At 28.6% G+C, this 27047-nt stretch overlaps 2 protein-coding genes across 8 annotated transcripts; both read right to left on the bottom strand.

Annotated features, from left to right (window-relative positions):
• Window positions 1-1247: 1247 nt before the first annotated feature.
• On the bottom strand, window positions 1248-3953 carry LOC132938586 (uncharacterized). The gene is made up of 3 exons (XM_061005502.1): window positions 3603-3953; window positions 3398-3521; window positions 1248-2545 (listed from the first exon to the last, which is right to left on the bottom strand). Exons 1-3 carry the CDS (start codon window positions 3629-3631, stop codon window positions 2336-2338), a joined length of 363 nt encoding a protein of 120 aa, XP_060861485.1. The 5' UTR covers window positions 3632-3953; the 3' UTR covers window positions 1248-2335.
• Window positions 3954-7905: 3952 nt separating this feature from the next.
• Window positions 7906-26294, bottom strand: LOC132939443 (sodium-independent sulfate anion transporter-like). 7 transcript variants are annotated; one of them, XM_061006607.1, is made up of 12 exons: window positions 25835-26294; window positions 22329-22445; window positions 16638-16885; window positions 15842-16258; window positions 14500-14707; window positions 13419-13571; window positions 12396-12557; window positions 12165-12305; window positions 9727-9872; window positions 9076-9240; window positions 8369-8529; window positions 7906-8297 (listed from the first exon to the last, which is right to left on the bottom strand). In XM_061006607.1, exons 2-12 carry the CDS (start codon window positions 22432-22434, stop codon window positions 8237-8239), a joined length of 1968 nt encoding a protein of 655 aa, XP_060862590.1. In that variant the 5' UTR covers window positions 22435-22445; window positions 25835-26294; the 3' UTR covers window positions 7906-8236. The 7 variants fall into 7 exon arrangements, 6 of the variants coding, with proteins under 6 accessions (XP_060862590.1, XP_060862592.1, XP_060862589.1 ...); XM_061006609.1 differs by lacking the exon at window positions 25835-26294 and adding an exon at window positions 22684-23076; XM_061006606.1 differs by lacking the exon at window positions 25835-26294 and adding an exon at window positions 18602-18912 and having other exon boundaries at window positions 22329-22449.
• Window positions 26295-27047: the final 753 nt, after the last annotated feature.

Raw genomic sequence — 27047 nt, 5'->3', positions numbered from 1 at the left:
GGTTAAAAATTTAGAAAATGTTCAACTTTTATAGCTAAGGATTGAAAATTTAAAACAATGTTCTACGTAAATAGATTAATATATAAATTACTCTACTCACAATAATATTATCAAATATACTTACTAATATTATGCTGACTGCTGACCGTTTTCGCTCATAATCGTTTTTCTTATACAATGATATTATATTATTGAATTCAAATTTAACACCATCCATTATAGTGACCCACTTTTAACCTTCTGTAAAGCAGAACAACTCCCACTTGCCCACCTTTTTCAAATTGTATGTAATATTACGAACCTATTTCATTCTATTCCATTAGGTAACATTAAAGGGTGTTTCATGTATTGTAACAAAAAAAATAACAATAATATTGACAGTTGAAAAACAATGAATAAATACTTTGCATATTTCAACAGCCAACACAACCAAGAATTAGCAAAATGTTATAAAATTTAAAATACATAATAATTCACATTAGGTATATGAATTTACTTTAAACTAGTAAGTAACACACTTACAATGCATTTCCATAGTAATTTTGTGACTAACAAAAAAATAAAATAGAATTTACATAGCTTTTATTTACATATATATAATATTATCTTCGATAATATAATTATTTATAACCCCATAATTTTAAACATTTTGCAATTTAGATGGATTCAATTGAAATTTTACTCAAAAACCATTGAAAATTTTACAGGAATTCCAAATTAATATTTTTGGAGGGCCACTTTAAGAATTTGGAAAGTTTTTGGAGGCCATCAAAATGTAGTATACATGTTCATACAAAGAAAATAAAATCAAAAAATTTAATTTACCTTAGAAAAAATAGTTTAAAAAATAAATGTTATGTCTGCGGGCCAGATAAATTTCATCCATTCCTCGTCTAATCTACAAAAAGAACCTATTATAAAATCTATTCATGCTTTTTTGTAAAATGTAGAAATGTGGCTTATATTTAATAATTTAGTATACCAGTTTAATAGTTGTTACAATTTAATTCTATTCAGTACTGGATTAAAAAGATTTAAAATAATAAATTAATAGTATATACATGCCTAAACTATAACCATAATATTTAAAACAGTTATAAGCATTGATAACACATGACTCTTAATATAAAATTCATGGTGTCTAGTAATGAAATAATGTATTTTATTTTTTGATTACAAATGTAAGAATATTTTTTACAAGCTAAATTTCTAAAAATAAAATATAATTGTGCACTTTAACTTATTTATAGTATCAGATTCTAATGTCTATTAGTTCAATAATATTAATAAATAACAGTATTGATATAAATAACTTAATCTATCTTATAGGTATTAAGAATTTTGTTATTTTTATTTTATAATATTATATTTAAATAGGTACATATGTTAAGCATTATTAATACATTTTACCCAGACAATGACAATATTGAAATTGATATTTAAAATCTGTTTTAAAATTGGTGTAATATTTCATCTAAGGTATATAATTTACAAAATGTGTGTTTAATAATGTTTGATTTAAGTTTTCGATTATTTCTGTTGTTGTTTTATTAATAATAGCAATAATTTAAAATGCGTAAATAATATATAATACTTAAGTTTTTATAATTTGGAATTAAAAATTGACAATCTCCAAATAGTTTTAAAGAATAACTTAAAAATAAATAATATACAATATTACAGCAATAATTGGTTATTGTTAAATAAAGTTATTTTTATGTATTTTTATTTGATATACCTTTTAAAATAATTTATTGGTATATGAAACACACAAAAAAAAATTATACATACTATAATAGGTAATTACAATTAAAAATGAGCAACAAAAATAAGCAAATACTAACTTAATATTAATGAATCACACAACAATGACATATTTTGAATTGGCCCCTGGGAATAAATTAAAATTTAAAATAAAGACAAATAATACACAATAATAAATTGTAATTAACTTAGTATAAGTTAATTAACTAAGCAAATTACAGTAATTAGATTTACTTTAATATCTATAGAATTATTGCATTATTAAAAATGTAATTTATATTCTTAACAAAATAATCCATCTGGTTCCTTACAACTAATATGTTTATTTTTAAGCCTATAAATGGCTAAAATAGGAAACATGATGTCAACACATTCTTATAAATATAATATGTTCATTACTAGTCGATGAAAAATTAACATAAATAGATGAACACTAAGTTGAAGTTATAATATAGCCAAACCAAAGTTGACATATTATTGTAATATGATGTTATGCCATGAGGGACTATAGTCAGTAAATATTTTAATTTTAGGGTAAAACAAATATTTATTATAGTGTATACTAAAATTATTATTGACCATGACGATGAACCCTTTCTACGTGAAGATCAAATAATAATCTGTTGCTCTCATAGTAAAACGGATTTTGATCGGAAGTCAGATCTGGATCATAATGTAAATTTTGTGGGTCTTCAACTCTAATGTTTTGTTGACTATTTACATCAGGGTGACTATAATCAGTAGCCGTTTGCTGGCTATATTGTGTTGATGTAGACGCATTCTATAAACCGGTTTTTAAAGATTGTAAAAATTAGTATTATAAAATATTAACTAAAACAAACAATTTATAATCTTTATAATGTATATTATGTATAGCATACAAATAAGCATATTTGTGAAACAGGTGTATTAGTGTTGTGAGTTATATATAGCAAATTTATTTTGCTAAGAAATCTGATAGTGGTCTGATTTAACCTGATACTTGGTGGGATTTCACCATACTTACAACTTGATATCAATTCTCTATAAAATATTCACTAAGGTTTTTAATTTTACCTTTAAAGTACTTAATATGAATCAGAATGTCAAAGGCTAAAATAATACAGTTTATTATTTAACTTAAATTCTAGTAATTATATCACAGTGATACAATGTGAAAAATATTTCTCTTTAGGAGACATGCTTAATAATTCGGAACTTTTCTACTTTATCAGACACCCCTTGTTTTGGCCTTATTTGTTGTTAGGAGGAGGGGGGTTAATTATTTACTAAAACTATTTTTACTGTAAATCACATAATTTATGGTTCTAATGAAAATATGTTTTAGTTAATAAATAACGATAAGTAGGTTACAAGTAAATATTGATATAATACATCAGTATATCAGTATACATTAGTATATAACCATCAGGTTAAGAATCATTTCATAACATTAACCTTGAAGTACTCTTTGTAAAATCTTAAATTATGATTGAATTCAAGTATTATTTATTAAGTATTTAAAATAAAATTATACTGTAGTGAAAATTTGAATGATCAATAAATAACAAAATTATGATAAAAGATGATAATTATTCTATTAACAGATATCAATTTGCATTTAGAACATTCAAAAATCAATAAAAATACTTACACCGTAGGCGTTTGTGACTCCTGAATGGTTTTCGCCGGAAAGTGGGCCATCTTTCAAATACATGCTGTGCATTCGTTTAGACAAAGGTTTATAATCATCATCATATTCTTCTAATGGTCTTTTCCTAAACAAATTGATTATATTATAAACATATTCAAGTACCTAAATAACGCAATTTCGTTTGATAAAATTATTAATATCTTACCTAATAACTCGCAGAGTATCGGCAGCCATTTCAAAATATTTTGACGTGAACCTAAATAAGTCTGAGAAGTCGAAACTGTTTTCAATATTCACTAGAGAACTTTAAATGATATATCCAAATTTTCTTTACTTTTATATAGGTAATAGACAAGTGAACGTGGTGATTTTTTTTAGTTGCGTATATTTTAAACTGAAGAAAACATTTTAAACAAGCGGAAAATTCGAAACTAAGCAATCATTTAGGGAAGAAAGAAAAGAATACGTAATAGGAATTACCCACGTTCACGAAACGTCTGTAGACTGTAACTCTTCAAGAGAGTTCGATACTTCGACTTAATAAATAAATACACACGATAATGAAAATCATATGCTCCTTAATCAGTAATTACTTCACGGTGATAACGCTGGATAACAACGTTGGTCAGCTGATAGCTTATGATAGTTTGAACCAAGGTGGACTTATAAATTCCACCTTGCTTTGAACCGTGGTTACCGCTATAATACCTATGTTATTTAATACTCTTGTTTTTCCAAAGGCACCACGGAATATTTGAATTTCGTCGCGTCAATATTAGGTAAGTGTTATATTAAAATGTATGTTATATTGTAATAATATTCAGTCAATAAAATTGGCCAAAGGAGCATTAACAGGGTTGTGCCGTTGTGGTCCAAAATGTGACTTGCCTACCGTCAACCTTTGACCTACCTTGCTATAAAAATGTCGTTTTGATTCCATAAATATATTCTTCGGAGATTGTATACTTCTGTGGATGTAAGCGAGCGAGCCAAAGGGGCCGTTGCACGCCTGAAAATTTTGAACTGCGTGTACCAGATATATACAGTGCCTACTTACACTGTACCATCTGTAATATCAATATGACTCTAACTATTATTAGATTATAAGTAGGTAATTCTTACATCTTGCCCTGGATGGGATTTTATCCTGCGGGCGCGCTTGTATGTAGGGAACCTCGCCATTCCTCCAGAAGCTGCCTCCTACCTAGATATCAAATTTCAATGGAGAAATTGTATCCTAATACGGAACTCTTTGATATAAAAATTAGCATTATATTATATCTGTGGATTCATCAATATGACGTATTATAATATCCATCGCATTTATATTCCATGGCAATTACCAAAGTCGCGGCAGAAGACACAGTTGATTAAAAATTCTAAAATTTCAATAATAAACAGACATTAAAATCAAACATACCGTATGGTTTTATTTTACATAAATCGCAATATTTTCAGTTCGGCTATATCTGGAGCGTTTCCACGTCAGCGTCGCAGTTCACAAACGTTACAGATTCCGCCGAAAGAGACGATAATTAAAGTAAGTTTGTTTTCATATTCTTTTGGGGCTTAAATTTTCTTTTAAGTTTTAAGACTTAAAATAAATATTTAATGTCACGAAAAATGCAAGGCTGGGCATTAACGAGTTAAAAAGTTAAAGTTAAGTAAAAATTAATATTATATTAACTTTTTAACTTAACCAGTTACTTTTGGCTTTTCATTAACTTCACTGTTGACTTACTAAATTTCTTTTTTAATTAACGTGAAATTAACGAGTTAATTTTCCATTTCAAGAAGTAAGTTAAGTTCAATTATTTTGTTTTTAGTTTTATTATATTTCACTATTTCAGTCTATTTCGTTTTCATGTCAAAAAATATTGACCGTGAATTGTTTAAAGTAAAAAATGTATATCATTCAAATCCAACTAATATGGAAATACTGTATAAAGTATAAATACTATAGTCTATAATTTAGTTTTGGGTTGGGAAAAATTAAGTACTCTAGCGTTGTATAAACAAATCAACTTTTTTTTAACTTAATAAAAAGTTAACAAAAAGTGTGTATTAACTTTTAACTTAACTTAGTTAACCTATAGTTAAATTAACTTTTAACTTATGAGAAACATTAAGTCTCTTTAATTTGTAATTCCAAATTGACTTTAGTTCACCTTGAAAGGCAATATTATTTTAAATTAAAAATTATTTTATGACTATAAATTGCAATCATATACATTAGACCAAGCAGGAGTATTTAATTTAATTTTTTTATCTTTAATACATTTCATACATTTATTTTCGTTTTCTAATACATTTAAGCAACAGGGATAGACTTCTGATCATAATTATTCGATTATTTTAATGTAAACAGTACCTAGTATTTGCAATAGTAGTCAAAATGTAATGCTGCATTTAGCATTCAGCTTATTATATTGTTCAGTATCATTTTTTTACTTCTTTAAATCCGTTTGCCTTCAGGCGCCAACATGTCTCAGGTCTCTTCCAATTTGTTTTTCTTTAATTTTACTCTATTTAATTTTTTGTACACCTAAATAATCTTATATGGGCCACCTATTAGGTATATTTAACCAACTATACCTGAGAGTACTCTGAATACCTTTGCACTTTTCATATAATTTAAAAATCTAGTGGTCGTAAACTGCAGTCTCTTTAAAAAAGACCTACATACTATTTAATTTTGTAGGGTTCTCCAAAGAAGATACTGTGATTGCGATAAGTATAACGTATTGGACATAAACATGTCGTTAAACTACTTCAACTTTCCAAAAAACGAATAATGTAGATAATCATCAACAAAATATGAAGTGTGGTGGGAATGGAACTAGGGTTGACAGTGTACTGTTCAACTATCACACATAAATGGTCCGTAGACCTACTGATCTAGAGCAGTTTATAGAACTGCAACCTTTTTAAATCTATACCCTTCTTTTTTATAGAAACTCCCATTCCCACCACGATATTAAAAAAATATTAAATTTTCCTTGATTTAAATAAAGTCCATTACCAGTAGCCAACAAATACCCGATACCAGTAATTGAAATACTGCTAGCTTTAGACTATTAAAATAGGCGATAACCACACAATAAATTACAATAATAAAGTTATAGGCTCACGACAAGGGTGCTGCTAAATTGTCTATCTAAAACGCCGTGGGACCATATTTTTGATTTAGTTGATATTTGACGCTACATTTTAACAGTACCTGAAGTATTATTTTAAAAAGTATGACAATATGAGATATCTGTGGTCTGTACGATACTGAGAAGCATAATGGTTTTTAATAACAAATACAAATTACAAATATTTATTTCTCCTTACAATTAAGTTAAAAATAAATATAGTTAAATCGAAACCTAAGAATTTTCAGTTCTAATGAACTAAAACAATGAAAATTTGATAAAATATACACTACGAACCTACACTGCACCGTGATTCCAACCAAATGGGAGAGCTCTTTATATTTTAATCTGCAAAATAAAGGATTTTAATTTGATTTAAAATTACTGTAGAAAAGAATTATTACGAGGACAGGAGTGGCGCTACACTGGGGCCAGGGTGGGCAAGTGACATTTGATGTTGCCCTTCCTTTGCCCCCCCCCCCCCCACCCTATAATTTAATGTTGAACATTTTCATCTAATCTGAAAATGCATTTTATTAATTTGTTCCGTTATCGCTGATTAGATTATTTTTATGTATAATTTATTGACTGTTAGTGGGTTTCGGGGCAATGTTTCTATTTTTAAAATTATAATCCATGATATTAATATGATTCCTGTTTCGCCTACAACGGCGACGACTGTCGCCTAACGTGTGTCATAATAATCATATTTTTAACTAATAACTAATGGTATGTTGATATTTAGATATAATCATAAATCATAATAATAAAATAAAATAAATAATGCTAACATAATAAATTCCATTTATTTATTTTAATTTTAATAGATAATACCAATATGTTGCTATTTAGATATTGAAAAAGCCCTCTCTTTATTTGTTTAATTGCAATGAACATAAAATATGAATGTACATATTATAACACATTCGTATGTCATAAGTCATATAACCTTATTACAAGTTTATATAAAACATATTATAAGTACTTGTTTAGGTTATACCTTATACCGACTTTGGATTCTATTATTATGTTAAAAATATGTAAGTAAATACAGACATTTTATTAATTAATTATTTAATTATTTTTTTTTTTTGATTATTCGGAATTATAGCATATTATACCCAAAACATTTTTAGCAATACTTTCTGAATGTAATATTATGATATAAGCAAATTAGTGGGTGATCAAGTAACGATACATAAATGCCCCACCAGAAAAAAATTTTCCCCTGTATCGCCCCCTCAATAAAAAATATCTGACGCCGCCACTGTATGAGGGCATAATCAGACTTATCTTTACGGGTTCAATGACATATTATATTAATGATGATCTATTTATAAATATAAAATACACAATAACACGAACAACCACTTGATAAACATTTGTACATAAATATTATATACTCTCCTTTTATTGTATAAATAATAAAATATAATATGCTCATAAGTTATATGTTACGTGACACTGCGACAGAACACGTCAAATCATCATTGATTACAATATATATTTATTGATCTAAGTATACTGATAAGAGTATATTACATACATTTATAATCAATGATGATATTATATTTCAGCCAAATAATTACATTCAACTCGTTTCGTTTTCGAAACATCTAAAGTCTTATAAACTGCCACACATAATTTTAATTTACTTAAAACCAATATATTGTATTTTATTCAAAGATCATTTGTTTTAAGTTTACAATTTTGAAGTCCAAATTGTTTCGTTTTGATATTGTTCTTGAATTTGTGACGGTCCACTAAAAAATAATAATAAATATTCAAATTAAAACATAGCACGGGTGTTTAGAAAACAAATTCAAAAACTTGCAAATGTTTTCTTAGCAGTTCGTCTAACTCGTCTTTATTTGCACACAAAAAAATATTACAATTTTTTATTCCTTTGAATACATTAGCTACGCTGGGTTTTAGATTAAACAAGTATAAGAATTGTCCTTTTTTTGAAAAGTCCCGTGACATCATGGCAAATACCTGTAAATCATGAAAAAAAAATATTAATATAATTATTACCAAAGTTCTGTTTGACTTGTAAGTTGTAGTATAAGTAGGTAGTTATATCAGAGGCACCTGTTAAATTCAGTTAAGTTCAGCGTGCAACTTATTAAACCAATCGGAACTCTCTCTAAATTACCAATAATTGCCTTCGAGAATTAAAATTATTCAAATACTTCAATATTGGGCTGTCTGCTGTTTGTACCCAATTTGGATATTTTATCTGAAATCTGATACATTAATCTGCACACAGATATCGACAAATATAACTATAAACTAACTGTCTGTGTCTTTAAACAATAATGTTGGTAGAAATTGGTTTTTAAAATCCAACTGAAATTTTGATTAATTTACTATCTTATGACTATAATATCCATCTTTATTCTTATTTTTGTGCTTCAAGATAAAAAGTCATAATAATTTGTATTCATCTTTTAAATTTTTTAAAGGAAGGCGTTCAAGGTAAGTATCCAGCTACATACCCCTTGCGCACGTCTATGGCATGGTTTATTATGTGGTACGTACGTTTGCCGTTGTGAAATCTGCCTCAAATATACTGGAACCGTCGATGACTACAGGGATCCCAAGAGCGAGGCCGTGTTTGGTTATCGTCTGCCGTACGTGTTCCATCGAAGGGAATATCAAGTACCGGTCCGGTGTTAGCAACAAGTATTTGATCCCGTCGTGGTTCTAAGAAAACAATTAAAATTTCAGCAAACGTATTCATATACGTATAGGTTGCGAATGAACGATTGTTTTTTAATAATTAGAGATTTAGAGCAGAGGACTTAAAAGTTAAAACCCATAACATCAGTTAATGCAAGCACTTATGCACTTAAAAACCCTAAAATATGCTCTAAAAGTATGCACTTAAATTTTTTTTTTAAGGTTTAATTAATAAATATTATAGAATAATTACTGGATATTTGTTTTGGTAAACATTATTAAAAAAAAAAATACCAATAAAATACAAAAATAAACCTAAATATGTCTCAAAAATCAAAATATGCAAAAATATGTTCCGTAAAATTACAGATTTATATTTTCTTGTAACATAAAACAAATTTGTATCTAGCTGGTCTTTACGATCACGCAAAACAAATATTATGCAAATGATAGAAATCCTCTGCACTAATAATATTTGTTTTTAATTTTGACGTTAATAACGGATCCGACCTTTTGCACTTGGATAGATATTTTGGGCTTGGCAGCACTGAACATTATGAACCCGACGTTCGCAACGATGCCGATGAGCACACCGTATTCCAGTGGAAGAAACAAGCACGAGAAGAACGTGATCAACATGAGTACCAAATCTCTTTCTGCGGACAGCCAAATAAACGCGTTAATTGCCATGAAAATAATAATAATAATAATAATAATAGGTACTCGTTGGTATATAATATTATATAGTGAAACGCACTACCCAGTTAAGGGGTCTTAACAGACACCACCTGTATGGCTGTACCTACACAGCGGACATTGCGGACACCTCTCTCGAATGGACAATGATAAATGATAATATCTCCGCAAAAAGATAAGTATTCCAATGTGCCTGTCTATAACGGACTCTTTTGATGGTCCCGTGAGTCGTAACTATCCGTCATATTATACGGGTATCACTGTATTAATATTATGTTATAATATCTCGTTGTTTTGTATTACGATCGACGAGCGAAAAAACCTCATTTAACTGTGCCAGAAATGAACTAATACCTACAGGTAATATTTTAGTAATATATTATAAATAGCTAAATAACCCGGCGTTGCCCGGGAAAAAATTGTGATTAATTAATTCTTTTTAGGTGTAATTCACTGTGGCCGCTGCGCATATGGAAACAAAATCATATTATATTTTAATTTTTAGCCATCCCGCGTGGAGTTGCCCGTGAGATTCGCTTATGGTTATGCGAACAGTATATTATCAGGTAAGCAATCTATACCTAGATTGTAGCTGCGTTAGATTGCAGACACAGTTTAGTGGGTGATAAAATATAGCCTATAGCTTTGTAGTTGAAAAAATGTTTATACGGTGTACCTAAAATAGTATTAAAGTCATAGTTGATCATCCCGGATTTTTAGGAGTATTAAATATTTATATATTAACATATTTTGGGGATTATTTTATTTTAATTTATTTCATTTTTTTACGGACAAATTTTTCAACTGTAAATAATCAGAAACAAAATTCGTAAGGGTAGCTTTTGAGTTATTCAACTTAGTGTTCCAAGGATAAAACTATAAAAGGTTCACGGTAATGGATTTATAAGATATGGGGGCTATGGTGATTTTAAAACTACAGTAAAGTCATTAATATTAATCTATCAATATTAATAATTTCTAAAAATGGACCAAGTATGATAAATAATAGATACAGTTTTACGTAAATTTTATATTTATGTAAAATTGTAAAACCATTTTTAAGGACTATTATCTTTAATACAAACATTTTAATAGCTAAGAAACTACTCATTCAAATTTTAAATTAGGTAAATCAACATGTTCAAAAAAATTATCCACTAAATAATTTACAGTAAAAAAAGGGAATTCTCATTTAAAAAACAAAAGTTTGTATCGCCACAGGTCACAGGACACTCCTTAAGTAGTACAATAAAATTCAAGAATTTGAAAATACGGTCTATGAGTATATTTAACAATTCAAAACATCAGAATTTGAATAAATTCATTATTAAAGGAAAAATGGGGCGAGCATGCTTGGTCAATCGCCCTGTATACTAATATATTATATAAAGCTACAATATAATTAATAGGTATAACATAAGTAGGTAGAATTACCTATATTCTATGCACTTTTTTTTTCGGAAACACACAAATTTGATTACGTTGATAAAACGTCTAATTTACATTTGCGTTAACGGTGAGATATACCAATAGGCAATAACTATTCATCGATCGGGAAAAAAATATAAGTGTAAGTAATTAAAATATTAGTTTTAACAATGTTTGTTTAATTTATAAATAACCATATTCTTTTTATTTTTATTTATTATAATTTATTGAATTCCTATTGACCATCATAAAGTAAAAATATGTAAATACTATGTAGTGTCAACTTGCAATAGTCTAGGTACCTGTATGTTTTTTCATAATATTATATTATTAATTATAGTTGCCCTGAAGACAATTTCTTTAACATTTCTTTCCGAGGGTTGTTATTACTGGGATTTAATTTTCTAGATTCAAGTTCTCACATTAGCGTAATATACATTGATGAATATTATATGTAATGAATATGTTGGTAAACTTTTTTGATATTTTTCTGGAGTTGGGAGTAGTAATAGGTAATTCCTATTATAAATTTTTGGCAAAAGTGAAAAAAAACGTGTTAAATTGTATTTTTATTTGTAATATATTTGTAGATGAGAGGATGAGCGTAGCGTAGTTATAAGTGATTATAACACTTTTTGTGGAAATTCGAACGAATTATCTACTATTTTTATATCGTAGGTAGCTAAGTAGGTACTTGGGCTATGGTCACAGGTATTAGGTTTAGGTATTGTCTCCTCACTATTCTATTTTGTATGATCCAATATCATTATACGCGTACCGTGTAATTCTAAAACGGAAACGCAAAATGTTCATAATATACGTACTTTTTGACCTGTAAATTTGTTTGACAATATTGACGTCGACCATCATAAACGAGGCGGCGATTATAACGGCGGCCAGCGAGGTCTTCGGGATGTAATAGAAATATGGTGTCAAATACACCAATGCCGCCATAACAGTAAGTCCTAAACTTTAAATCCCATTACAATTTTTTTGCAAACACGTAGTGGTATACCAATATATCCTAACATAATTGTTCATAAAAAAATAATTACCCGTGTATAGACCTCCAAGGGGTGTGCGCACGCCACTCGAATAGTTGAGTGCTCCTCTGGCGATAGCGCCAGACCCAGTAAAACCCTGGAAGAACGAATTGCCGAGGTTCGCCAGACCAATTGCCAACAGCTCTTGGTCCGTGTCCACTGGCTTACCCTCCGCTATAATACGCATATTTTGTTAGGTTATATTTGAAAAATTTGTAATGTATAATTGAACAAAAGTAGGTTAAAAAGCATTGACAAAAGCACTTCCAAGCGCTATGATAAAAATTAACCATAAAATTGTGTAAAATATAATAATATTATAGTGGGAAGGAGTGGCCGAACTAAGGTGTCGGTTGCGACGCGCACCTTCACCGGTTTGAACTCGGCCACAGGCGGAATTTTTTTTCGGGCAGTCACGGTGTCCGGAGAGAGAGGCTGTCATCCCCCACCCGGGTATGGCAGAACCTACAGGTGCTCACTAAAAAATTCTGCCAAAAACAAACACACACATGTTCAAAACCTACAGTACCCTCTTCCACAGTTCCACAGGCTAATGACCTCAGTTGTTGAAGCCTCAACCAAAATAATAATAATAATATTATAATGTGATACATAATATTATATTATTATACCACGGTTTCTAGAGTTAGTTGTGTATACTTATTAGTTATTACTTGTATTACAATACCATGGTTAGTCTAATATAAAAGTGTATTGAGAATATAATATGAATCACTAGCGGCCCCGTTGGATCTGGATAGGGGCAGTAGTAGGTGCATTTGATATTATTTCTCTAACCTAGTGTAAAAGAAATAATATTTCTGATACTTATTTTGTTTTTCTCAACTGAGATTGGCAGTTTAGATTTGAGAACCCTCCTCCGATTCGAAAACTTTCAACATTTATCTATCTAATATCTATATCTATATAATATTATGTTTTATATGAGTATGTAAATTAGTTTATTTTTTGATTACATTTTTTACATAGCTGTTAATGATAGCTGTATATTACAGTACCTATTGTGGAACTTACCAAACGTTCTGCAGAGAGATATGTTTTCGAGTAACGATATTAGTGGTATCACAATGATTCCTGAGCCCATGAAGAAGATCATGTCGAAGAAACTCTCGTCATTGTTGCTAAACTCCGGCCACTGTAAATGGGGTAATCCGTAGGGTATTTTGCCTTGAAAAAGTCACAGGAACGACTTAGAAATTAGAATAGGTAAATATTATTAATTAACGACTAGATAGTTCACAACACAGTCGGTATGTAAACTATTTAGAAAATTAGAAATAAACATGTTTTAGTTTTACTGGCTTTGAAAGAATTTTAAAAAACAACAATTCGATGTACAATTATAGTCTGTCTATAAATTCAATAAAACAACAGCTAATCGATATAGTAATAATTTAACTGCGTATTTCAATACTTTTTGTATTATAATTTAAATAATTTATAACTATTAACACCCGATGACAACTGGTTTACTGGTGTAAATCATTAAAATTTAAAACCTCTTGAATAATGATTGCATTTAACAATATAAGTAACTATTAATTAGGTACTAATAGTAAGACAGTAAGTATAGGTACCTATTTAATTTACATAAATATTGAGTTAACTATTGAGTTAAATATGAAGATAACTTTTTGTAAATTAGCTGTAAATATAATGAAAATTGTTTAATATAGGTAATATTTTAATTGTTTGTAATTACTTATTTGTATTTGTATACTATTTCATAGTAAACAAATGCATTGCGTTACGTAATGTTTCAAAGTATTGAATATATTATATATACATAGATTATCTATTGTATACCTATAGTTATAGGTAACTTGGTGTTTTTTGTATTTTGAAGTCAAAAATAAATGTAAAAAAATTGTGCATACGACTATACAAGTAAATTCTTAAATATAATTTGTTCTCAAATTTAAAAGTTTTTGTACCAAAAAGTTTTATCTAAAATAAATAATAACCTATACTCATATATTATGTCGTTTTTCCAACCGATAATTAATTTATTGTTGCGTACAACTACGTTTGATTTTATTTATTGTAAATTGTATTATAATAATATGTATAAAGCACAGATTGGTAATTTACCTACCGATGACTTTGAACGGGATTGGTGGTGGCCAATCGGACGTAATATCGTGGTTTGTTTTATGTACACACCAATAACAGATAATACTACATACGATTACTACAAATGAATTTCTGAATGCACCGATCGCCCAGATGGCCTTGTTTACATATTTTTGCCACATAGTTTGTAGTTCTTCTTCTTTTGAACCTATCCGCGTAGTACTGAACGCCTGAAAAAAATACATCATTATTATACATGTATAATAAAATTACAGTTAGAAAAGCTTAACACCTCTAATTTTAATAAGCTATTTAATATTGTCTAAAAAAAAAAAATTATTAATTATATTCAAATTAATCAAAATTCAACATAGGCAACCTAATTATATTATTTTTGATTTAGAATAATTATAGATGTACATATTCTCACAATGAAAGATATGTTATCATCAAAACTACTGTCAAGAAGAACTAAACGGAGGTTATACACAATAAACGGTACATATTTACACCCGTAGGTGCAACTTGAAATTTGTTTGTGAATTGTGGGTGGGCCAAATTATTTATAGTAACAGTGACCCACGGATGCTAAGCTCACCAAGCCCACTCCCTAATTGCACCCCGCAGTAACATACGCGTGTGAAATATGGGTAAAAACAATAAATGTCTCTGGTTTTCGAAAGAAAAAGTATAGAATAAGCACTCAGGAGTTTTTTAAAGGAGAAAAACCGATGATATTCAAAAACTTTAGGTACATAGCAAACTAAAAATCCATCAGTTTCTAAGAAGTAAAATATTGGAATAGGCAAGCTAGCTTGCAAAAATATATTTCATAAAAAAAGCCACGATAGAAACAGATAATAATGTTCTTATAACGGGTAGTTAACGTATTTAATTTACTAATTTTACTTTATAATATATATAACTATATAAGTATAAGTAATGGTATACCCAAGTGTATTACACATGATGTATAGGTAATAAAACTATATTTTACTGCAGTTCAATCATTAAAAATAGCGTTACCCTGTACATTTATACATAATTAATATCAAAATATCAAAATATGTATATTTTGACATAATATACTTATCTTAAAAGAAAATTTCATTTCAATAACACATTATAATATACAGATATAGGCGTGTACCAAGTGTCCATGATGCGTGTAAAACTACTTGTAATTTAAACAATATATATATATGCTCATCAAACAGTGTGACACTTAAACCTATTTATTTCTGCAACAGTCTTTGTTTCAAATTACATTTTATTATAAAACATAATATTTAATTCGTATACAGTGAAATTATGTACACTTGCCTATCGTATATTACTACATATATGCATATAATATCGTATACCTTTAAGAGCATCACTGCCGCTATGCACCCAAAGCCCATGACCGTGTCTCCCATGCTTATATTATTGATGTGCTCCAACACGGTTCGGACCATCTTAAACAGGTTTCCGCCGCCACCCTTGACGCCAATAAGGTCTTTCACCTGGGAAGTAATGATAAGAATGGCTGAGGCTGACGTGAACCCCGAAGACACCGGTACGGATATGAAGTTGACGATGATCCCCAAGCCTGCGAAGCTCATCAGCGTCTGGATGATGCCGGTCAGGAAGCACAACAACGTCGCGTACGCTGATCCCCGGGTCCCGATCGTGTTGTTAATCAACAGACCTACGATAGCGGTGGGTCCCATAGGGACTACTTTGCTGGTGCCAAATAGTAAGTAAATGAATGTCCCGACAAAGGAACTATAAAGACCATACTGAAAAAAAAATGGTTTTAGTTTATTGAAAAAAAATTTGGTGCAATGTGATGATAACAAAATATTTTTACACTTAGAATATCTTAACAAAATATGATAACTACGATCAATGATTATTGATTATGCCCAGTATATCTATAACAAAATATGATAATGATGATCAATGGTCATTGATTATCCACAGTAGGTATACTATGTTTAATCAATACTATAATGATTAAATAATCTATAGTCTATATCCTATACATTAAGTTACGCGTGTATGGTGTAAATCCCGACTTAAAAAAAAAATAATACTAATTTGTTGTAAAAAAGAAATTCCATTCAATTATGTCTATATAATATTATGTGTCATTGCAATGGACCTAACTCCACGTACCTGAGCTGGTACTCCGACTATGCTCGCCAATGCCATTGATTGAGGTATTACAGTTAAGCCGATCGTTATGCCAGCCAAGAGATCGCCAAGAAAGTCATCACCCGAATAAGAAGGAATCCATTGTAATATAAATAGTTTTCTTTTGGTAAAAGTGGTTATATTTTTTAGACAAGTGCTTTTAGTGTGTTGGGTAAATGTTGTCTTCTGATTAGAATCAAGTTTTGACGATTCCACGTCGTCCACTGCCACTAAAAAAAAAGAAAAATTCGATCATACTATTAACCAGGGTTGGTATTTTTTATGTTTTCTTTAAACTTCAACTGAAGCTAATTTTTAAAACAGTTTTAAACATAAAACTCTGCATTAAGCCCTATCATGTACATCACATATTATCAAGGCTAGACAAGTTAACGATTTTTTTTTTAACTCGTTAAGTAAAGTTATTTTTAAGTAATTAAGTAAAGTTAAGTTTAAAGTTACTCGTATTTTTTTTCGTTAACTCATTAAGTTAAAATTTAACTTTGAAAAAAAAGTAACTTAACTTAGTGTAAAGTTAAAATGTCCTAATTTGCAAAAATAAAAAATTCCAGACACATAATATGGTTCATTAAATAATTTTTGGGAGAGGACGGTTATTTTTTTTAGATTCTGAGCGAAGCGATGAATGTATTGATTTTACTATGATGTGTGTTTTTTTTTTTTTGTGTCTGTCATCATCTTTTAGGGCAGTAAAAGTGCTTGGATTTTTTGTAGTTTCAGTAACTTTTCTGATAGGAAAGTGAATCTAGTTGGTACTTTGGGGGGGTCAAAAGTAAAAATTTCCCAGAAGTTTTCAAAAGCGACATGAAAAACAAAAGAAATTAAAAATCCTTAGTCACAGTTTTTATTTATAAGCATTTAAAGTTCAAATTTTGACAAAATAAGGAAAAATCACGAAAATTAGCAAATTATTTTGAGTTGAGAATTCATAAAAATTTTTCTTTTTAAATCTAAGATTTGAAAATGTAATATAAGATTACTCATAAGTTTGTCTACCTTTATCAAAAAAAAAATGTCTACAAGAAACTTAAATTAAATTTTTATGAGTATCTGAAATTTATATTTTTACAACATTTGATATTCCCTCGATTTCTCGTGTAACAATTTTCTTATTTTATTGTAATTAAAAAACGAATGTCTGTAGATAAAATTTCACTGAATGTTTATATTAGCATTTTCTATACACCATAACATTTTGAAATTATTTTGACTCTTTTTGAGCTGTTTACGGACATTGTCGGTTTTCAATTTTTTTAGTTTTTTTTTCTATAAATATCAATAAAATTTTATTTGTTGGGTAAAAAAGCGTGAAAATTTAATATAAGGCTCCTGATATATCGTTCTAATAGCAGTTAAAAAATATTAAAAATACATAGGCACAATTTTTTTTTATAAGCATTTAAAGTTCAAATTTTGACAACATTTATCAAATTTATAATTTATTAATTATTTTGTAGTTAAAAATTTATACATTTTTAACTTTTATGGCTAAGGATTGAAAATTTAAAACAAGGCTCCACGTAATAGGTTATATATAAATTGCTTTATTCACAATAATATCATCAAATATACTTGGTAATATCATAGGCTGACTGACCGTTTTCGCTCAGAATCGTTTTTCTTATACAATGATATAATATCATTTAATTCAAATTTAACACCATCCATTACAGTAACCCACTTGTAACCTACTGTACAGCAGAGTGACATCTACTTATCCCCCCTTTTTTATATTGCGGACTTGCTTCACTATGTGTCCATTTTCCGACAATGCGGACGAAATGTCAGCACTGAGAGTGGAATGATGGAGGTTTCTGATAACGATTCTGAAAGGACGCTGACAGTGAGGACGAAAAGTATGGAAACTGGCGTTAGTTTCCATCAAATAATTTGATGGACGATAAGGTATGAAGGATAGGACTTACATGTAAACCCCTTGGGGTCAACGGTCTTAATTAATACATCCTTGAATGCGGAAAAGTTATTGATGTTTCTGATGTATAAAGGCGGAGCCAAGGACTCAGCCTGGTCAGAAGGGAGAGATGAAGGTACAACATTGACTTCGCGGGAAGGTGGCGTCGCATCAAACATAGAGTCATCGTTAGTGTCGATTGAGGCGAAAACAGCGACACGGTTTGGTGAGGTTAAAGTCTTGGTCTTTTTCCCCTCGTGAAGTGGAGAATTTGAAGAAGAACTGGATAATATTCTTTTTGATGACGTAGGCGTACGAGGCGGACTTTTACCGGAACGAACCATAATATGATATACGTTGAAAAAGAAAACGCAATTTATATAATTAAAATACAGATAACGGAGTGAACTAAAAAGCGTGTGTTCATGGTGAACGTTATCGCCAGACTGACTTTTGTATAGTTATAAGTAATAAATTTAATTTATGAAATTAAATTAATTATAAAAATATACCATGTTTTCCTAATAATATTTTATAATATAATAATATGATAATTGATAACTGTATATTATGTTTGTATTATTATACACTTTAATACTTATACCTTATAGGAATATATTATAATTTATATTATATATAATTATATAAATATATAAATATATAGTCGTGTGAATACGAATTTTGATGGCATTTATTTTGCTATGTTTTAAAAATACGTGAATACGTCACAGACGATATTTTATCGATAACTCATTGAGTACTATACCCGTAGTGCAGTTTTTACACGAATTCGGCTATTGAAGACTGAAGTATACTTAATGTAATTCTGCATTTTTTCCAAAAAAATTTTCTTTTGAAATTATTATTTATACTACCAGTTTCGACTTCAACACCAGAAAGTACATTTTTTAGTTTCTACCATGTAAATATTAAAAAACTATTTACGAAACTTATTAGATCAAGTACCTAGTATCTTACTATCTCTTAAATTCAGATGTTGTGATCGATATCGTTTCCAAAAGAAAAAAAGACTGCTAGAATTTATACTATAAAAATATTTAATTTAAAATGTTATAAATTTATTACACGTGTAATGCATAAAAATCTATAAAAATGTATATTATAATATTATATAGGTACATTTTTTTTTAGTTAATTGTTTTTATATTATGAAAATGTATTCCAACTACAGCTTTGTATCGTGGTATAATAATAATATTCTGCAAAAACATAGGGTTATACATTATTATAGGTATATACAATTAACATAAATTAAATTGCAGTACCCCTAAAAGACAAGCTTGTTCTGCGGGGGGGGGGGGGGGGGGGCGGTTCTTATTAGTTACAATTTAAATATTATATAGTAGCATAAAGTAATAGTACACATTAGAATAAAAAGTATAGTAAGCAATATTTTAATTAGAATAAAGGTCAAAAATAAGGAAAAAAATAATATAGTATAAGTAAGTAAATACGGAAATATATAATATTTAAAATTACTTATATTAATTATATACCAGATAAATCAAGACTCTTTACATACATTTTAAAAGACTTTAAATTACAAAAATGATTTATATTAATATTTAAAGTTTAGCATAATTTTAGAACATTGTATAAAACACTCATTTGGCAGAAAACTTTATTATATCTAGGTTAACTTATATTTATATTATATTTGTATCTAGTACTATAATCATGATCCAAGGAGATAATTAGATGCATATTTTTATAAAATTCGACTATAGAGTATTAAAATTAAAAGTATGCCTGAAATCATTTACTTTTAATTCCTTATAGATTAACTTGGTACCTACTTGTTTGAATTGGCAAATTCAGTAGATATTTAGTAATGCAATTAATGGTTATATTTAGTCTAGATATATGATTGTTATAAGTACCTCCCCATATTTAAATACCATAAGTAAATACAGATTGCACCAAGGATAAATAAATAATTCTTTTATATGAGTTATTAAATAAATATTTAACCTCTTTAAAAATGATGAAGAATTTACGTAGATTATTATTTATATACTTAATATGACTATTCCACTTAAGTCTATAATCAAGAATTAGGCAAAGGTATTTTAATTCTTTCACTTTTTCGAGTTCCACACACTGTGTCTCACACGTATTATCCGAAACTGAACCACATTTTAAAGAACGAACTATTAGACTATTTTCATTTAAAAATTATACTTTTGTGGACTAAAACAAATATATTTAGATTTGTATAAGTTTAGTTTAAATTTGTTCTTGCAGCACCATAAATTAATATTATTTAGTGTTTTATTTGCTTCATAATATCAAGTATTTATTGTTTTTCAGATAATAGAATCACTATATCATCAGCAAAGCTTAGAATTTCAGTATTTAAGTTCGCGGGAATTTTTATGAGATCATTAATAAAGATTATGAATAATAAGGGTTCTAGAACTGTGCCTTGTAGCCTTACGTCTTGGATTTCATTATACTGATCATTAAGTTTGAGTTCTACCACTTAGACAGGATTTAAGTAATCTATTTGGTATACCACGAATACCTGCGTGTTCTAATTTATTAATTATTAATTTATAATCAACACAATCAAAAGCTTTCTGGACATCTAAAATTCCCATTATATTATTATTATTGTCAATATTTATCTATCAAAGTTTTCCACTTCAAAAAGTGCATATATAGTAGAAAATCCAGATTTGAAACCAAATTGTTGATTCGAAAAGAAAAATTTTTTGTTTAAAAAATCAAGTAATCTGCTTTTTATACATTTTTTAAAAAATGTTTGATTAAGTTAAATAAATTGATATCGGTCTACAATTCCCACATGCCATTTTATTACCTGCTTTAAATATTGGAATTACAATAAATTGTTTGAAATTATATTTTACATATTTTACTTTTGTTTGATTTGCCTATTACTTCATTAATAATATGCCATACTTGTTAATTATCAGACTGAGCTTTTAATAATTTGTTTTGATGATATAGTTGTTACTACTGTAATAATAGGTACTACACCTCTGTCTTTCGTTCTTTTTTTAAAACGTTTGTACACCACTTGGATCTACTACAAGCAGTAAATTTGAATATAATTATGACCGAGTACATTGTGTTATTTGTGTTATTGTATAATATACTTAAATAGTTAAATATACTATACGGGATTTATAAACGTGAATGGAAAGATAGACAATTGAATATCCAATACTCTGCACTCGTTACTCAAACCATACATCTTTGACGTTTTGAAAAATTAATGATTTCAGGAAATAATTACAGATTGCTGAAGATATGTAACTAGGTTTCTATCGTTATACCTATAAAAGAGATAGAGTGGTGTCAGTAGAACCATATACGCTGGATATAAAATAAATAACTAAGACCAAAATCACGAGAGAAAATAGAGAAATGTACCGAAATTATTGTCTGTGTAACTTCCCACGTCTAATAACAAAGTATTATAGAATACTAAAAGCTATCTTCACACACTACTCTTCTATATGAAACTTAAAATATTTTCTTAAATTCATAATAAAAATATATTGAAATTAAATCAAACTATTTCGAATTCTCAACTTAATCTAGTATCTTAAATTACATTATAGTACCTACCTAAATGTTAATTTAATTAGAAGAAATTTAATTTACTAATCTAGTGACTAAAATCTATTTTTGAAAATAATCATCAGTTAATTTCTAATTTAAGTAGTTTAGTATTATAGGTATGCGATACTTACAGATAACATCATTGTTTACTGTATCATAATTTAACTGTAGATTGCCATTGATAACAGTTGCGTTTTGATGTAGGCCATTGTCGTGTTCATACCTCGGGTTGTCCATTTATTTACAAGCTATAAGCACATAATATCCAACAACATGTAATATTGCACATATTATAGCTACACGCTATTGTAAAACAGTGATAACAGTATTTGATAATGAGACCATATAAATACACGTGAATTCGTTGAACAGGTACAAATATTTGAATAAGGAAAAATAATTACTGTTTACCGTAATAAAACCGATAATCTTTTTATTAGGTATTAATGTATAATGCAAGTGAATAGTAAAATCATCGCAACTCACAATAGTGGTTATGTGACTATTTTATAAGAGATTGTTGAATTTAAATTCGACGGTACCTATAGGACACCTCCAATATTGTAAGAGGTAGTAGAATACCTATCAATTATAACATTAAGTATAAAAAAAAAAATATATAAACATCCCAAAATAAAAAAAAAACTGTGTCAATATAAGAAGAGACAATTTGGTAGTGTGAGAAGCGAACTTTCAAGGATTTGTTTCGAAAGACAATGATCAGTAATTATTTCGCTCGAATCGCAAGTCACGACGATTGTGACGTGCTGCTGATGTCTTATTTGGCACTACGGTCTTGTTCAACGAAATTATCTAAATAATCGCATTTTTTTTTTGTTTGTTTCTGGCACCACGCAAGATTTCAGATTCGTTTAGACGCGTACTACCTATATCTACTGCACCGTACGAGCGTATGACTGTACTATACACCAACACCATGATATAACGTACAGACATGTGTAATAGATGGTGTTTACAAAACGTTTAGTTGTTTTAGTTTTTATCACCGTCGTTTGTCCGATTTAAAACTACTCATAATATGATAATGACAATGACACTGAAATATTTCACTATTGACGAATTATATAATATTTCATATATAAGTTATATATAAGGCACTCTAGTTATTTTTGTCTTCTATAGTATTATTGTCTATTGATATCGTAGAAAATAAATATAAATTAATTAGGTATGTTGTATGATGTCACTTAGTTTTATGTTTCGTTTCAAAATGATTATGTTGTAATTTAAAAATCATAGCATATATTGACGAACGTATTACAACTACACTACATGTAGGTGTACGTTTACACTTAACACTACAGCTAATAACTACAGTACTTACTCTCCATGATAATAATATTTTGTACCATGTTAAAACGTGATCATTATAACAAATTATTACAACTAAATTATGGGTATTTATAAAATGTTGATTTTATTACGAAACAAATCGAATTATTACAATGTGTACATGCAGGCACGTATACCCGGGGGGGGGGGGGGGGGGGGGGTTCATTTTTGCGAGTTCTAACTTATGAAAACTGATTAAATAACCAAATTTATTAAATATTATATATTTAATTTTTTTTTATAATGAAAAGAAATAGTGATCAACCATCATTATTCAATTTTGGGGTAAAAAAAATTAAAAATAACGAAGAAACTGAAAGTAAATCGAGTAATATTGAAAATATTGCAACCGAAGTTGATGTACCAAACGCTTTGCAGACCCAACTTGATACAAATATAGACAATGAATCGTTAAAAAATTATTCTCTGGATATTGGATTATTTTTATCAGCTTCTAATAATAGAAATGATGCAAAAAAATATATTTATTATAGTTATTAAAAAGTCCATGGACACCACCCAAAAAATATCAATTTCCCATCGAACAACTAAGGCGGCTGAAATTTCAATTAAATTGGTTAAACCGTTTTCCTCGGCTTGTTTACTCCGAAAAAGTGCAAGGTGCCCTGTGTAAATGCTGTGTACTATTTGCCAATAACAGTGTTGGTAAAGGGAATCATTAAAAACTAGGTGCTCTGATTATAAAACCTTTTACAAAATGGATGCCATCGAACGTTTTAATCATCATTCAAAATCTGAGTTTCATAAACTTTCAAACATTTGCTCTGAAGAATTTATTTAAGTAATGGAAAACAAAAAGAATAATATTGCAAATTAGATAGATACTTCACGAAAAAAACAAGTCAATGAAAATCGATCTATTCTTCGTCCAATAATTGAAACCTTCATTGTATGTGGAAAACAAAATGTACAATTTGTATTGCTATATTTTGTAAACCCCCGCCCCGCCTGAAATTGTATTCTGTGTACGTGCCTGTGTACATGTATGCGTATATATGTACATATAATATGTTATAACAACTAATAATATTAATAAATTATAATATCTAAATATAATCAAACATTTGTAATACCTAGTCACCTAAATATGTCAACATTTTTACTATGTATAAATATAGAGCAAATATTGCATTAACTATAAAATATTTTTGTGAATGAAAAAAGGCTATAATATTTTTTAATATTATTCTCGATGAATACCTTAATATTAATAATAATAATAATAACAATGAGGTAACATGGACAAAATTCTGTATGACGTAATAAAATTACTTGAAGCCTTCAATTAAACGCCTGCAAAAACCGAAAGTTTTGAACATTGATAGATATATTTTGAACAGACGTGTCTTGTCTTTTGTTTATCTATTTGTATAATTTCTTCATTATAAACAATAATACGAAATTGTATAATTTATTCCGTAAAATGTTGTGCGTATCAAATTATTTAAATAATAGTATTGTGAGTACCTATGTATATAATAGCAGGTATTGTTTTCATACTTATAACAACATATAAATAGTTTGTTTCCGAGAAACTTCTAGAGAGTGGACTATTTAACGTAGCACACTGATAATTAATTTAAAAGACACTAACGTTTTTGAAAATATTTCTTTAACATAATTTTAAGTCGTTACAAAACAACATACTTTGAATCAAATTTTTTATCGTTATAATTGTTTGAGGTTAAACTCTTTTTGATGATAAGTGATATCGTACATTTTAATTTCTTATTCCGTAACACAATGTCATTTGGAGTATATCGAACTATAAAAATAAAATTTCGTACAGGTTGTTTATTAGGTATTTATAAGTATTTAATGTTTTGATGAGTGGAGTTTAGTGGACCAACGCGGAGTACCACTCCATTCTACTCATCAAAACTTTAAGTACTTTGTACTTATAACTCATAAACTATTCGTCAAAATTCGATTTTCATATATCAAAGTACTATACACCAAATATTCTGCTTTGGAATAAAGAATAAAAATGCATGTTGTCATTCAAAAAAAAAAATTGTATAACCATTAAAAATAGTAAAAAAATACTATCTAAAAAATGTTTTTTTTAAAAACCTAAAATTATGTATAAAAAATATTTTCAAAAATGTAAATAGTTTTTGAAATAATGAACGTCCTACGTAAATTGGATCACCCAGTATAGGTACAATATAAGTATTAATTACTTACGGTTAGAAACGCATAGCTACTACCATAATATAGGTTACTGTTATTTATGTATAACGAAAGTACAAATAATACTCACTATTATAACTATCAGTGTACAATTGTAATGTATTCTCTGTATGTGTTTTAGCGCGTATAGACCTGTTGAATATCCGAATTTGTAAACGTCGAACATTGATAACGAATGTCACTTCTAGCTATAAGCCGTACGTGCTACAATATCGTGGACTGACAGTCGCAACGTATACCCGTCATTGTCGGAAAACAAAATAATTACACAATACGCTAATCAATTGGCAACGCGAAGCGAATTCTTGGTGTTAATAAATTAATAAAAAAAAAAAAGTTCAATAAGTTAAAAGGGGGCTAATGTATTAATAATAATACGATGGGCATGCATTAAATGAACTGTGTGGTTAACGTACAGATTTTTAATTAGTTTGATTAAAATAATATTTGGGACAATGATATTATTACGTCCGGCACTCGCGTTTTACAGTCAAATCTGTAATCCTGTAACATACTGCAGTGCACGTGCAGTGCTCGCGCGTGTGTATGCATGTGTGTGTGAATGTGTATGTGTCTGTGTTAGGCTGTGTTAGTCTTAATTTATTACACAAACTCAAGAGTAAAAAACTAAAAAAAGGTGGGCCAGTGGGTGTCGCTTTGCTGTACAGTAGGTTACTGCAAGTGGGACACTCGTCACTATAATGGATTGCGTAAAATTCGAATTCAATGACATAATATCATTGTATAAGTGTAACGATTCTGAGCGAAGACCGTCAGTCAGCCCATGATATTACTACGTATATTTCATGATATTATTGTGAATAATGTAATTTATGTATAACCTATTTACTTGGAACCTTGTTTTACATTTTTAATCTTTAGCTATAAAAGTAGAATATTTTATACATTTTTAACTTAAAAATAGTTTTTAAATTTTAAATTTGATAAATTTGATCAAAATTCGAAATTCAAATGCTTATAACAATAAATTGTGACTATGTATTTTTAATATATTTTTCAACTACCATTGTAACAATGTATTAGGAACCTATTGTATTAAATTTTCAAGCTTTTTACCTTACGAATAAAATTTTATTGACATTTATAAAAAAAAAAAACTAAAACAATTGGAAACTAAAAATGTCAGTCAATATCTCAAAATAAGCCAAAAATTTTTGAAAATTATATGGTGTATAGAAATAAATGCTAATATAAACATTCAGTGAAAATTGCTTATATCTAAAAATCTCTTTTGCGTACAAATTTCCGGTTTTCCTTAATTT

The sequence above is a fragment of the Metopolophium dirhodum genome, chromosome 2 (assembly GCF_019925205.1).
Source record: "Metopolophium dirhodum isolate CAU chromosome 2, ASM1992520v1, whole genome shotgun sequence".
Taxonomy (NCBI): domain Eukaryota; kingdom Metazoa; phylum Arthropoda; class Insecta; order Hemiptera; family Aphididae; genus Metopolophium; species Metopolophium dirhodum.
Note: the sequence above shows the minus strand (reverse complement) of the source record. Positions and strands in the feature narration are given on the sequence as shown.